Source organism: Pocillopora damicornis, chromosome 6, assembly GCF_964200805.1.
Source record: "Pocillopora damicornis chromosome 6, jaPocDami1.2, whole genome shotgun sequence".
Taxonomy (NCBI): Eukaryota; Metazoa; Cnidaria; class Anthozoa; order Scleractinia; family Pocilloporidae; genus Pocillopora; species Pocillopora damicornis.
The window spans coordinates 22067471-22083265 of NC_142675.1; the positions used below are offsets into that span (position 1 = coordinate 22067471).

Sequence of the window (15795 nt, forward strand, 5' to 3'; positions counted from 1 at the left end):
CCTTTTCTGCTTATTTCCTTTAGTATGCAGTCAAGTGCCATAAAAATTGTTTAAAATGTAGTCCTTTTAAGCTGATGATATGGAAGGGGGGGGGGCTCTTGTCTAGGGGTAGCTGAATTGTGTGTGATGTGCTTTATCAGGTAAATAATTTTTTTTCTAGTTTTGTTCAAAATTTTTGGGGGATAGGGTTTAGGTCTCCAATTTACCTTTGGAAACTACCTAGTTATTAAAACTCTTATTGGAAGAGTGGTGTGCCCCTGTGCTTCCCCCACACATTCTTTCCTTGGTTTTGGTAAGTTAAGTTAACTAACTATAAGGAAGTACATAATCAAAAACTTTTCAGCAGCATTCAGTGCATGAATTTCAGACAGCTATTACCAACTTCACAAATTAAACTGGTCTTTTTATTGCATCAGTGTGTGCAAAAACAAATGTTTCTTAAGACCTGTACATCTATTAAAAGTGCATTTAAGTAACATGTGCTTTATTCAGAAGCTTTTTCCAGTTCTACTTTTTATAGTTGCAGGAGATTATTCCGAGTTTCTATCATAAAAGGAACTGGAACAAGAAACTGGTCGTCACAGGGACTAAATGTTTCTCCCTTTATAATCAATTCAAACAAACACAAACTCAAAACTGTACTTGCCTTTCCAGTGAAAAACAAACAAAAAAAACCCAATCCTTTTTTAAACAATGAAATTGAAAAAATGACACCTCACTTTCTCTCATTCGGTTGAATCCTCTCACCTTGTTATGTGAAAAATGAATTTGCATAGAGTAGGCTATAGCTATTTAATTAATACTTATAATTGCTTCAAAACAGGCAAAAATTATAACATTGAAAGCTGGCTTTGTTGTTATTACAAGATTTACTTCATTATTTAAAAAAAAAAATTAACTTGTGCAGCAGTCATCTGAAATTATAATTCTTTTAAAGAGAGGCTTCAAATGACTTAAATGAGCCCTGGGGCCCCTGAAAGTCAAAAGTTAGAGCCACCTAAAATTATTCTGACTTGCCTTTCCAGTGAAAAAAGAGAAAAAAACCAAACACCTTCATTTGACATTAAAATTGACAAAATCTTCCCTAACATTCTCTCATTCTAATGAATCCTCTCATCTTGTCATTTTGTAAAATGAATGCAAGTACTTGCATAGTAAGCTAAAACTGTTCAAAAGATACTACCTTATTTTTATTACTTCAATACAGGAAAAAAGAATGACACTGAAAGTTAGCTTTGTTTCAATTTAAGATTTACTTCCTTACAAGGAAATTTAACTTATGCTGCATTCATCTGAAATTATAATTATTTTGAAGTGGGTCAACAAATAACTTAGAATTAGCTTTAGGTCCCCTCCTATATTGGACACTGCTCAACTTAACACAGATTAATATATAATTTCTTGAGAGCTCAGCTATTAAAATTATTGTCCATAACAATGATGACACTATGGGTACAACTAAAGACTCAAAAAAAAAAAAAATTCAATAAAGCCTCTTTTTAAGACTCTATCACTTTAAAATTGTGATATGAAATTATTTTCTCTTGAAAGAAAGCATCATGAACTTCTACGCCTTCATTTCATAATTAAAAAGTAAATAATTTTTGTATCTGCTGTTTGATGCACATCTCATGCTTCAACCCTCTAAAAACATTCACAATACCAAGAAAATTAGTTTGCTTTCATTTTTTTTTAAATTAGCAAGTACACAGGCTCACCAACAACCTGCCATGCAAACCAGATATCATTCATTGCTCACATCTATGCTATTTCTGCCACCACACTGCCATTTTTGACAACACACTCAAACTTCCCCACCACTAAGCAGATTGCCTTGTTTGACCAGCTAGGAAATTTTCCATGTCCTTAAAAAATACTCACAGAATACCACCTAATTTATTTCAAACAAAAACTCAAATGAAATTTATGAAGTGTAAGTTACTAACAAAGTGCTATTAGATATGAATAAATATCACTAAGTAATGATCATATTCATAGGATAGTAGAATGAAATTTTCTTTGAATGTTGAGAAACTGCATGTATTGGTAGCTTCTTAAGGGAAAACATTTCTACAAGTTGCCATTCCTTTGTCTACTGTGGTTTGTCATCTGTAACATGGCTAGGATGAATTGTCCACTGATGTTCGCCTTGTGCCATCTGCACCTTGGATCTGTTGTACCGAAGGGTTTTACACCTTGTGGCTATACTTGTGACACACTTCCGCCAAACTACTGCTTGCTGTTCTTTGTTTAGGTCTTTTAAAAACCTGTCGATCACCTCAGCTAATGCATGAAAAATTAAAAACCATCAAAAAACAATTAGTATCTTTAAACACAGACTCATACCTGGTCTCAGGGACAGCAAAACAGGAGAGATGAAGTAACAACTGGTGTAAGATTTAAATCCAATTGGTTGAGAGGGTGTCGTAAACTTTCCAGCCTTATTGTCAAGCATCATTGACATGTACAATTTTTGAGAGAATCAAGCAGCCCCATGCAATAATCTTTTGGGAACTTGGAAACTATTCAAGAATGCTCAATTAATATCCTGTTGTAGCATTAAGAAGTGAACATCATTAACCTACTTTGAATGGCATCAATGACTGCTGGATCTAACTGTAAAGTGCCAGGTTTGGCTCCTGTCACTGTTGATGCCCTAAGAACCTCGTCTCCAAAAGTCAACTCTGCCAGACGGACTGCAAAGTGTGTTGGCTGCCCTGATCTTGTGAGGGAATCAAGATACTTCTGACGTGGCAGAGCCACATTTGGGTTTCCTCCAACCAGCACATAGGAGTCTATTTGACATGTAAATCAATAAACAAAAGACAAGTTAACCCATTAACCCATAAGAGTGATTAACATCTAATTTCTCCCAACAGAATCACCCTGAATCAAACATGAAGGTTATATAAATAATATAATATAAGGAAATAATCAACAACTAAAGAAGCCATTGATTGTTATACAAATTCTCTTTGTCTACACTTTAAGAAATGTATAAAGGACAGTATGGAGAATATGCATAGTGATGTTAGAGTGTGAAAGGTTAAGTATTGAAGACTCAGAAATGTTATCCATTATTATCAATACTACCACTGCAACTGCCACCCCTACGACAACCATAATCATCCTCATCACAGTTATTATCATCATCCTTTTAAATCACAATTACAATACCCAACACCATAGCAACAGTACTGACCATTCAAGATTTTTAAAATTAAGTTACCATAAAATTCAGTGTTTGTTAAAAATTACCACATGTGAAATATGTATGGGTCTCAGAACCAAGCTCAATTAAAATATTGATTCTTCCCACCAAGTGTCAACCTCCCCAATCTAGAAGTAACTCCTGAAATTTCTGTTACACATCTTATCCCTAAACTGCAGCATCAATTATACTGTAGAGCTAAATAATTGGTATTACAATTGCAGGTCATGGTAGGATTTTATCAACTAAAATCTTTGTTTCATGTGTTTTTATGCACATGGCATGCAATGTTGTTCATTCATCTGCTACAGTCTTATGACCTCCTTTGTCAATAAGCCACCCTTCAATCCAGGTAAGCAGTCTACTAAACAGAATCCCTAACAAGGACATTACAAAATCTCAAATGCTTTGTTATTGAGTTGCAATAGCTGTATGATAATTACTGTAGGCATATTAGTTTATTTTAGTAACAGCACTGCTCAGATGTTTGTTAATTGCAAATCATGTCACCCAAACAAACACAGTCAATACATAAGACTTTTCATTCCTTGGGGTGTGGTAAACTGGTTAACCAGAATGAACATTTTCACAAAATAATGCTGGTGGCAGTTCATTGTGGTTATACTCATTAAGTAAAAAAGGAATTTGCCTGACCTTTTGCTGTTGGTATTTTGACTTTTTAATAAGAGTAATATTGAGTAAGGGATGCCCTCATAAAAAATTCAACAATTTCTAAGTGACAAATCCAAACAACAATGATGAAGTACCATAGTATGTCACCAACAGCAGGTGACATAAACAAACTACCCTTAACGACTCGATCAGTTGCTCTTTTCATAAGAAACAAACCAGAGTAGCAGGAGAATGCTAGCATCTAGTTTTAAAGAAAAAGGTTGATGCTACCATATGGCAATGAATTAAAGAAGTAACCATCTACCAGAAAAACAAAAAGATGCATAAATGAATTAAGGAAGAAAGTTTCTACAGAAACTTAGGTTCTGCGTCAGTGGGGGTAATACAAGAAAATTTGGCATTTCATCTGCATTGACAAAGTAAATTGGCCACTGTAAAGAACTTTGAAAGATGATGTTTCCAGCATTAGCCATTTGTCAGAGTAACAAACAGATAGAGAGTAAAAAAGGTGCAACCACAAGTTTGCCTCAGTTATGAGGCAAACTTGCATCAATTTTTACTAAGGAAATATGGCAAGAAAATAACCTCACAAAATGATGATAACTTTAATTTTTATTAAGATTTAGTGAAAATTACTTTTACAGACAAACAAACTGTATAAAATGCTTAAGAAGAAAACTTTGACTTAACAAAATTCCTAGGCTCACTCCTAGATTGCATTGGGAACTAAATGATAATATAGCTTAAATTAAACAATCAAACTTAAAAAAATGCTCAAGAAGAAAGCTTTGACCCAACAGAAGTCCTGGGCTTTCTATTACGTAGATATGCGTCAATTGCTCTTCGACAATCACGCCACAACAGTTCTTGCTGTGCAAGAGAGGATGGAAAAAACCTAAATACAATTCCTTTGATTTTACTGATTTTTTCAGGATTTAAGGCAAGCTTTCCCCCAACTCCTCTAACATTTCGGCCATCAAGTTCATGTGGCTTAAAGAAATGACGCAGCAATTGCACTGCAAAGTTTTGCTCTGATGCTGACCGTGAGTGAAGTAGAAGGAGTGTAGCATCATCATCTTTTGCAAATTCCTGAGGTGCTGGTTGAGTAGATGGCTGTTGCAAATGCACACGGGGCTTTTCTGGTGTGGCATTTTCCTCGCCTGGTGTCTCCATGGCCTGGTCTTGCTGTATGAAAAGACGGGCATTTCCAGAATCCTCCAGGTAAATATACTTTACTTTTATTTGACTCAATTTAGAAGAATCATCTAGAGAAGAAATAAACATAAAAAACAGTCTCAATTAGTCGATCCTTCTGAGAGGGAAGCAATGCAACCTCAAAAGGACGATGAAAATAACTTTAAAAAAAAACAAATACCCAATAATAGGTCTACAGTACATCTGCCATAAATGCAGATGTGCACAATGAAAATATAAAATAAAATAACAATTAAAGCAAGAGATTAGATACGTACCCTTTATTCGGAGAATCTCTGCATGTTGACCTTGACTTTTCAACTCTTCCTGAACAACTTTTGGGATATTTTTGTGGGGGATAATACTTGTAGTATGATCTACTGGGAAATAGAAAAGACTGTATTTTGGTACTTTCAGATTGGCCATTGGGACATGTCGTTGAACAAGTATGCTACCTTGTGAAAGTTTCAGCAAGAGCACAGCCTGTTACAAAAGATTTATTGACACCGTTTTGTAGATGGATCAAAATCATGATGAAAGGGCCAGTCACAGTTGTTCAAGAAACATAAATTCTTGTTAATGGAATAACTCATCAGCCAATTGTTGAGGCTGCTAACTTACTTGTCTACTCAACTTATGCATTTTGGAAAAGATAACATCAATCCAGAACCAGACAGTTAACCATGACAGCTAAAAAGAAGGACAACCTTCAACACACAGTATTTGCACTCAAGCCATTCGTATTGTCAAATTTTAGGTCTCTTAATGATTAATGAGCACAGAATAAAGGTGGATGGTTGAACTGAAAACATTGAACTGCAGCTCTAAGTGCTGCCTTTGCACAAAAATGTCTGAACCATGAAGCGAGAAACTTCACGGATAAAAGCACCACATAACATAGCTGCACAGCAAAATACATGTAGATCTTTAGGAAAGAGAAAGTCAGCTAAATCAAAGCCAAAGAGCAAACATTGTTCAAGTTTGCATTCATTTGGTGGATGTGCACAATACTCACACACATGTGCAGGGTTTGTACCCTTTTTCAGGAAGAAATTTCAAGGACCTTTCCTGGACTCAGATTAATTTTTCCAGGTCACCTTCAACCCTTTCATTCCCAAGAGTTCAAAATCAATTCTCCTTATGGTCTAAAATACATTTTGGACATGCAAAATTCTAAAAACTCTATCCCTTGAGTTAAGAAGATTCAGGACTTTCCAGTACCTGTGGTCTTTTTCCAGTCCTGGAGATGTCGAAATAAAATTCCAGGATTTTCCAGGTTTTCCAGGACCCATACCAACCCTGTTGAATCCAGTCAAATTATTTGGGTTTCGAATTCCTGAGCAGTACTGTTACTCTAAGTATTTTAAGTGGTTATAGTACATTCACTGTAAAATATAGGCCTATAATTTACATAAACTTACAGTCTGGAGTCATTTTAATGCCGGACACTATGATATTTTCAGCAGATGTCCCACCAGGCTTGTAAATATTTCCTTCTACAGGTGGACGGTCTCCAGAATATTTGCAAGCAACAGGTAAATTATGCCCAGGTGACACAGTGTCTCTTGTCTGCATATAGGGTTCCTGAATATGTGTGGGATGAGCATCAGAACTTTCACTTTCTTTCAATCTGATAAAGGTGTCTGCTCCATTGGCTCGAGAGAGAGCTATGCCCAGTTGTTTGTTTAATTCTTTAGGCTGTAATGCTGTTTCCAGAGTGGATGGCAAGTGAACAACTGTTATGTCTGGGTCAATGCCTGGAGGAACATGTACAGCTGCTCCCTCATCCCCAGATTCTTCCCTTGAATTAACAGCTGACTTCATCTGCTTTCCAGAGTCTTCCAATTGTTTCACGTTGTGAATCTTAATGTTTCCACTCCTACAAGAAATATTGTGAATGCTGCCATGTGAATCCTCTTGTTCACTGTCAGATGACAATCTGACTAGAGTTGGAGTTTTATGTGAACTTGGATGATTCAAATTATCCATATCAAATTCCTCATCTTCATCATCTGACTCAGTTTGAGGATTTCCAGTCATGTTAAGATGCAATTCTTTGCCCACTGCCATAGAAGGGGGCCCTTCATTGTCATTACTGATTACTGTGACCATTGGTGACCTGTTCCTCCGTGGATTTCGGAGTCTTTTGCACCTCTGAGCAATACTGGTCATGCAGCCTTTCCACATCTCAGTCTGTTGTTCAGGAGACACTCCTGAACCAAACCTCTGAAGGACTTCAGCTAAAAAGAGATAAACAGAGAAACCAAGTTAACATTTTTCACAACTTCAAGAGTAATATACCAGCACCTACAGATATTTGCTTCTTTTTCAAACATTTGATCCAAACAAAGTTAGAAAATTGTGGGTATTATTATAATTAGATGATTAGTTTTGATGCAATGATCTGTCAATTAGTCAATCAGTTAAACAGTTCATCTTTCTGCCTGTCTGTCTTTAACCCTATGAGATAATTTGGTCTTATTAACCCTTTAACTACCAGAGGTGATTAGCATGTAATTTCTCCCTAAAATATCCATAAATTGTTCGGCAAACAGGTAATGAGAATACTCAAAGTTATTAGGTAGAAGTTGTTATCTTGATCTGACACCAAATCTCCCCTTGCATTCATTTGTCTTTCACCCTGTCTATCAAAACTAAGTACCGGCAATAACCTAAGGCCTTCTTCTGAGGGTCCAATGAAGGTATTTACTCTTTTACTTAATAACTCTTTAACTCCCAGAAGTGATTAACATGTAACCTCTCCCTATAATATCTATACAATATCCAGTAAACAGGTACTGAGAATACTCAAAATTATCAGGTTGAAGTTGTTACCTTGATCTAACATCAAATTCTCATAACTTATTGACAAAAAAAATTGTGTAGCAGCTACAAGGGAGAATCAACAATCAGATCTTGTGATTTTAGGGATTAATTAAAAACAGGATTTTTCAAGCTGGCCAGGCTGTAGTTTTAGTAGTGTGCTTATGCAAATGTTTGTTGAGACTTTACTTCACTTAACCCTTTAGCTCCCAAGATCTGATTGTTAATTGTTTTAATTCTTCCCATTAGCTCCTACACATTTCCTTGAAAATTAGTTATGAGAACTTGGTGCTAGATCAAGATAGCAGCTTCTACCTGATAAGTTTGAATATTATCATCACCTGTTTGCTGAATAATGTATGGGATATTATGGGGAGAAGTTTCATGTTACTCGCTTTTGGGAGATAGAGGGTTAAGATATAAGTAATTACTTTTGATTGCATCCAAAATTGTTGGGTTTAGAGCTGCTTTTCCTCCAATCCCATTAGGCGTGGATTTCATCATTACATCAAGTCCAAACAGCCTCTCAGCCAAGCGCAGGGAAAAGAACTGTGGACGAGTTCTGCATTTCTTGTAGACATCTTCTAGTTCATGTTGAATCATCAGGACGTGTGGACTACCACCTATTGAAACTGGAATAAAATAACCTCTTTGGTTATGGGAACATGATCATACACCAACATGACATGCTCCAAAAAATGACACTCTTACCAAGCTGTGAAAGATCTTGTCTGGGCTGATCTTGGTTTTTTCCTTGATTATCTGCAATTATTGCATTGAGGCAGGACTGCCAGTGTAATTGATCCTGTTGATTAGGGTGTTCTGAGACATAGGTACTGAGTAACATGGCTGAAAGGGGGAACAATAACAGGAATCAGTTACTTTAATTTAAAAATCTTTAACAGAAAGTCTAAGGTTTGAGCTTCTCATTCTAAATCTTGCCTAAAAATATCAAAGGTAGACTGTTCCCATTTTCCTCACTCTTTCAAGTAACTGAATGCAAAACTTAGTCAATATAAATGTTAACCCTCTCACTCACAAGATCTGATTGTGAATTCTCCCCTCTAGCTGCTAAACATTTCCTTATAAATTAGTGATGAGAATTTAGTTTTAAATCCAGATAACAACTTTTATCTGGATATTTTCAATATTCTCATTACCTATTTGTTGGATAATGTATGGATATTAAAGGGAGAAGTTACATGTTAATCACTACTTGGAGTTTACGGGATAAACTGATAATACATGTACCTGCACTGAGAACATCCCGTCTTGAGACTTTGTCTTGTCTACCACTAACTTCATCTGGAGAGCAAAAAAAAATCCATTAGCACAAGAAATAAAAGTCAAAGAAAAGTCCTGTCCGTTCTTTTTTCTTTTACTTTTTTTTTTTTTTTTTAATAAAAATTGGCATCAATGCATAAGATTCATCTCTTTGCAAATTTTTCAAATGTCTTTAATATGGGTTTAGAACCATTTTCAGTTGATGACTTATTTCTGCAACTTAGATGTCCTGTAAATTTGAATTAAGAACACCCATTTCTACCAAATCTTGCGAAATATAATATTTTGATAAACCAAAGGATAATCCATATTCTTTTTATTTTGACAAAGACTGAAACAAGGTTAAAAATAATTTCTATTTAATTAATTTGGTTGTAACAACTGTATCTGCCCTCATAAAGAGATATGATAAGCATTATTAGTTTTCTTTCATTATTTAATTTGGCATTTAATTTGACTTCCCTTTTCTTTTTTGTATGATTCTACCAAAAATATTGGGCTTGAAAAAGATTAGAGACACATGTGGTAATGTGTACCTATTACCTGCATGTATGTCTAAATTCACTCACCAGGTGTTGAAAGAATGGCATGTGAGGCTGGGGAACTGTGGAACTCTGTTCTTTGATGCATGGCATGACTAGACCCTGTTGACATCACTGTTTGAGGCTGCCATGCAGTTGTGTTGTTTGGTGTGCTTGGAGATGGGGGAACAGTTGGAGTGTGTGAAAGGGCTATGTAACCTGGCGGAATGTTCTTTTGTTCTGGAGGTGAAGGTTCTTGAGGCACTTGAACACCTGAAGAGGGTTTATCACATGTATTACGTGATGGTGTACTGCTGGTAGAGCCATTAGCCACCAAGGTGGTGTGTTGTGGAGTAAAATGGCTCGCTCCAGATGACAGGTTGGAGACAGAACATGAAGTGTCTGGAAAAACTGTTGCTGTGGATTTATAATCAAGCTGCATTTCTGTTGCATGTGATGATGGATTTTTTCCAACAGCATGGCTGTTAGATAACACAATCTCACCACCACTGAAAGACGGCTGGGACAAGGGTGTAATTCGCACTTGTGACCTGTTTACAGAAGGAACATGTGTGGATGCTGTTATAAAATGTTGAGTACATGAAGGAGAAGACACATTTCTGCACTCAGCTTGAGAGGATGAAATTCGCTGTTGTCTTGAAAAATTTGAAACTTCTTTTGCTGATGGAGGAGAGTTGTTTATCGCACTGATTGGAGGTTGACTAACAATTACAGTTTTACATTGGGATCCCTTTGGCATGGAGCTACTTTCTTTACTGAGAAAAATATAAGCATCTGTCTTTGAAGAATGTTTAGTGGCTGGTGAAGTTTGTTCACTTGACATACTTGGTGAAATGTCCTCACTTTCTGATACACAAGACACCTTTTTCAGAACGCTACCTTTATTGTTTTTTGGTGGTTCAGAGAGATCTTCAGGAGGTGCACCATGAACACTTGAGGTAACTCTTGGAGAAGATGTGTGATGGCTGGTAACCATAATTTGTGGTTCAGGGTAAGAATCATTCTGCTTGTCGGAGACAAAATCCACACAATGTTGTTGCCCAGAAACACACTTAGAAGAATCATTCCCTGTGCTATTTACATTTGAAGTTTTTGTTGATTCAGAATTTGTGTTTAAAGGACATGAGATGCCTGAGATATTATCTTCTGAAGGAGCTACTAGTAAAATTTCAGTTCTGTTGTTTCTTATCATGTCTCTACAAGATAGACAGGCATCAAGGACAGGTTGATGTACAACATTGGCATGACGAGTTGTTTGAAGAATGATTGGTCCACCACAACAAGCATGGGATGCATTCTTGCTGAGCTGATCGAGTCTTTCATTGATCTTAGCCAACAATTCCATTACAGTTGACGGTGAGGATTGGTTATTAGACTGCAGCTTTTCAAGTTTGGAGTCTAAAACATCAATTTTCTCCATCATTTGTCTCTGATTAGTCAAAATGTCTTTCTGCAAAAAACAAAAACAAAAAATTGAAGAATGACAAGAAGAAACTTTGTGTCACTCAGGGTTTGCAATCTTTAGAAATCATTAAATTCCATGACCTTTTCCAAGACCTTATCTGTGACCTGGGATTATAAAGTTAACTTGGTTCTAAAATAACCTGAAAGTAATCATGTAAGATGGGCTTTTTGTATTTGAAGTTCCCGCAAATATTCAAGATGACAGTGTGGTAGGTCTAACACAGGGATAGGGCACAAACACTGAATTGGTGAAAGAGAGTATTCCCTCTCCAACACAGAAGAGGTAAAAAAAAAAGAATCAACAGACCCCATAGTTTTAAAACCACTTTACTCATTTTGCCTATTTTGGATGCAGCTTTAAACTATGAAGTACCAGTATGCAGTTTTTCTACATTCTAACTTATAACATCATATAGACCATGTATGAAGTGAACCCCAATCAGCATTAAATTCTAAATGGAAAAATTTTGGCGCTGATGAGTATTTTGCTTGGTGCAGTTAGGTTTGATATCCTTATAGTCTTACCATAATATAGTCTATCTCACGGTTGTTTTTGTCATGGTCGATTTTGGATACTGGACCAGTTTGATTTTCATCTGTGCTTTCACCTGCTGGATCCTGTGATTCCTCTTTATTTTCGTCACTTTTCTCCATACCAGGGTCAACATGGTTGCAGCTGTTAACTTCCTTTTCCAACAATTCTTCAGATGGTGATGTTTCTGCAGTTTGATTCTGTTGTAAAAGGCATTGGGAGGATGCCTTTCCATTCTCAGTGGCTTCTCATATAAATTTAGTCTACCTTATATCTATAACTTTAACCTTAAATTAGCAGCAGGAGCACACAGTTTGAACCAAATCAGTCACCAATTGGTCTTAGAATTTCCAAAAATATTCATCAGGGAAATGTATACAGTCTTGTAATAAAGTAACTAAAAAATTATAGTAAAGTAAGAATTTAAGGTAAACTTCATTGGCACACCACTATGCTATAAGTCCTCTCACTTACTATATAAGGGTAAGAAAGTGGTGATATTATGTCATGCAACATTGCACAATGCTCTTTTTTCTTTTGAAAATGGAACTTTTCTTTTTGCAACCATATCAACATTTTAAGGTTGATCAGAGACACCTTCAAAAAAGATTATGCTTGCAGTGGCATATATGCCTTGTTGGCAATGTTGCTCAGATTTTTTTCAAATAAAGTACTTAATAGGGAAAAACAAACAAAATGATATGAAATTAAAAATGACTACACCCATTTGAGACTATACTTAATCTGAATCTACAGCATCATGTACCACTGTGTTTGATTTAATGCAAATATACAACAACATGTAAAATTTTGTTGGACATATAGGTCAAATAGATTTAAATCATTGTGAGCTAAAATTTAATTAAATCTCTACATTATTTCACACTCTCACAAAAAATGCCATACAAAGGAGCAATGCATGAGATTAATTAAGAATATTACCTCCCACCCATAGGAAAGATCTTAGTCATTCCTAGTGGCTACGCTTAAAAATCCAAAAAGTTCACAGAATTTGCAGTTAACAATCCTTTAATCAGCTTGATAATTCAAGATCAATGCAGAGATCTACCAAAACTATCATTAAGGAGCTTGATGCAGGAACATGAAAGAATAACTTGAATCTTCACATGTACTAAGCTTATTTGTACTGTAAATATTTAACAAGCCAAATGGAGAATTCATACCTGAGGAATACAAGTCCCATCTACATCACTGTCACCTCTCAGTCTCTTTGTCACATTAATCCATGCCTTGACACACAACATAATAAAAAAAAATAACATTCAAATTCAGCAGCACAGAAAGTTACACAAAGTCATGTCATTTTCCATGAAATAAGTTTTTTAATACCTCAAGTGGACTGTCATCTTTTGGTGCAATTGGTCTCTTGTTGGATGCTGAACAAGAAAACACAGAGGACTGACAAATGAGGAAATTTTAAGGCATGATTTTCAAAATTTCAATATAACTTCTTCACTTGTTAAGTTAACAAACCTTGCTTTTCTGTCCTGAGTTTTGAAGCAAAGTCTTTCACCTGAAGAAAAATATTTCATAAGCTTCTCTTGCCTGTTACTCAGACACAAAACATGTATGTAGAAATAATGATGGTTAGATAACATTTTTAACTTGATTGACAGCATGTCAATCAGCAGCTCAATTCATCAGCTAAGAAAATTAAACAAAATTCAAAATGCTATGCATTCTAATTAACCTGTGCTGTTGTCCTCGTTTTCACTTGTCTTGCAATCCAACGCCAGTTGTTTTTTCCCTCATCTCTGTGTCAAATTGAATGAAAGCAATATTTCACACACATTACCCTGAAGTATGTTAACAACATAACTGTCAGCCTCCAGCTGGTTAAATAAAAAGCATTATTGAGACAGAAATAAATTTCAAAACCATTAATATGGCTTATTATTTTTGCTTTTTAAATTTGATTAATGACAGAAAGGTTAAAACAAGAAAAATAAAAACAATATTAAGTTACTCTTAGCTTAATTACTAGAAAAAGGAGGGAATACACAGCTGCTTGGAGATAGCAAATGATAGTTATGCTAAAACAAGCAAAGGCATTGGCAGAACTTCAGTAACTTACAATGAGTGATCTTTCCAAAATGACCAAAAAAATTAAGGGGGCCCTTATGCAATATGCATTTGTTTTCAATGATTGCATCTAAACCCTTACACTCCTAGAAGTGATTAACATGTACCATCTCGCTAACTTATCCAGACATTATCAAGCAAACATGTAATGAAAATATTCCAACCCCTCAGGTAGAGGTTGTTCTCTTGATCTAAAAAAACCAAATTCTTTTAGCTAATTTATAAGGTTAGGAGATGTATAACAGTTTATGGGGAGAATTGACAATCAGATCTTTGGAGTCAAAGGGTTAGGCCCACTTACACTCTAACATCAGTATGCATATTCTCCATACTTTCTCTATACATTTTCTTAAGGTTCTGAAAAGGAGAATTTGTTTAACAATCACGAGCTTCTTTAGTTGGTGATCATTTCCCTTATTCTCATGACCTTAATGTTTTATTCAGGGGTGATATTGTGAGGGGAAATTAGATGCCAGTCACTCTTAGGGGTTAGAGGGTTAACATACTTTTTTAAAGCATCTAAAAGACGTCTCTTCTCCTGATCACTCCATTCCACCTTGGAATCATTCATTGTTAATTTATCGTCATCATTATCAGCTTTCTGATCCTTGGATGTCGTTTCAATTGCTCCACTCTGCTCCAAAAAGAGGATGAAAATAAATGTGTGCAGAGCTAAATTTATCACTGCCAAATTCAGCTCTTAACTTGATGATAAAAACAGTAATTTCCTGGCACTAAACTGGTTGGTATTAGGACCTTTTTCACTTTCATTTGAAAGACTTAACAAAAATGAAGTGTCACAAACATATATGTTCCAATTCTGAAATGACAATAAATGTTTACAACCCCAAGGAGGAAAACTTGATTATACAGCAAAAAAAAGGATGATGATCTCAAGAATCCAAACCACTTAAAGAAAGCATGGAGCAAAACTAGAATTTCAAAAATAGGAAGGAATGAGAACAAGAGGGTTATACATATTTTTCTAAAAGAACACAAAAAACATGTCAAGACAAACTCAGAAGATAAAAGGTAAAAATAAGTCACAAGCCAATCACAAGATAAGAAAACTGGAACTGGCGAGAGAGTAGATTTGGGGTGTGCACCTTTGTCCTAATCTACAATAAAATCACTAGATTAGATTCAGTCAAAACAAACATGGCAAAAAAAAAACAGCGACTAATGTTTAGACCAGAGAGGTGGTCACGTCAAGTCAAATCTTGCTGTCCTAAAAGGATTTTGACCAAAACCATAATTAAGAGCTGGAATCGCTTTGCAGTAAAAAATCTACTAAACTGTGCAATCTACAAGTTCATTAATTCTGTAGTTATAATTAATTCTTGTACGGTATTTTTCGATTGATTCATCGATTTAGATGCTTTTCGTGAAATGCACATAAATTAACTGATGATCATGTGGTATTAAAAGAACTAAGGTTTTGATCTGGTTCTGTATTAGCTTGTGATAAAAAAAAAATGTACCACAGAAGCTCATAATTCAGAAGAGCTGATCTCTAAAAAAATAAAACGTTTCATTTTCAATGAGGCTGAACTGGCATTAATTATGCCGATCAAATTATCAGCGTACGGACCCTTTCATAATTTCTTTACCGTAACTTCAGGCCCCGAAAACGAATCTATTTATTAATTGAAGTATGTCTTTTTAAGGAGATCGCGAAATCTACTGGGAATTTTACACTGCAGATTCTAGACTACGTTGTCAAATCTTCGATCTGTTAATTTCCACTTGGCTTATTGCCGAAGTTTCAACTCAGCTTCTTTTTCCCTTTGACATTTCTGCGAACGACCGCCCACACAAAACGGTTTATCGTGTTTACAAATTAATAACGGTCTTACCTTTCGTCGACGTGACATCTCAAATCAGTGATTTTAATGAAACATAGATGAAAACGGCACTTAAGTAAAAGCCAAAGCAAAGCGTTTTTCACACCTCTCCCCGTCGAGCGTCGAGCGGCGTCCTAACGGGAGCGTGCGCACCTTTAAGATGGA

At 35.7% G+C, this 15795-nt stretch overlaps 1 protein-coding gene across 3 annotated transcripts; it reads right to left on the minus strand.

The window, feature by feature from the left end:
- Positions 1–386: 386 nt before the first annotated feature.
- Positions 387–15784, minus strand: LOC113686098 (uncharacterized). 3 transcript variants are annotated; one of them, XM_027203700.2, is made up of 14 exons: positions 15643–15784; positions 14293–14420; positions 13395–13458; positions 13178–13217; positions 13034–13080; positions 12868–12933; positions 11677–11883; positions 9715–11137; positions 9113–9166; positions 8573–8710; positions 8293–8493; positions 6460–7278; positions 2586–2795; positions 387–2283 (listed from the first exon to the last, which is right to left on the minus strand). In XM_027203700.2, exons 1-14 carry the CDS (start codon positions 15658–15660, stop codon positions 2093–2095), a joined length of 3606 nt encoding a protein of 1201 aa, XP_027059501.2. In that variant the 5' UTR covers positions 15661–15784; the 3' UTR covers positions 387–2092. The 3 variants fall into 3 exon arrangements, with proteins under 3 accessions (XP_027059501.2, XP_027059500.2, XP_027059497.2); XM_027203699.2 differs by lacking the exons at positions 387–2283; positions 2586–2795 and adding exons at positions 4439–5109; positions 5317–5415; XM_027203696.2 differs by lacking the exons at positions 387–2283; positions 2586–2795 and adding exons at positions 4439–5109; positions 5317–5418.
- Between the last annotated feature and the right edge of the window lie 11 nt (positions 15785–15795).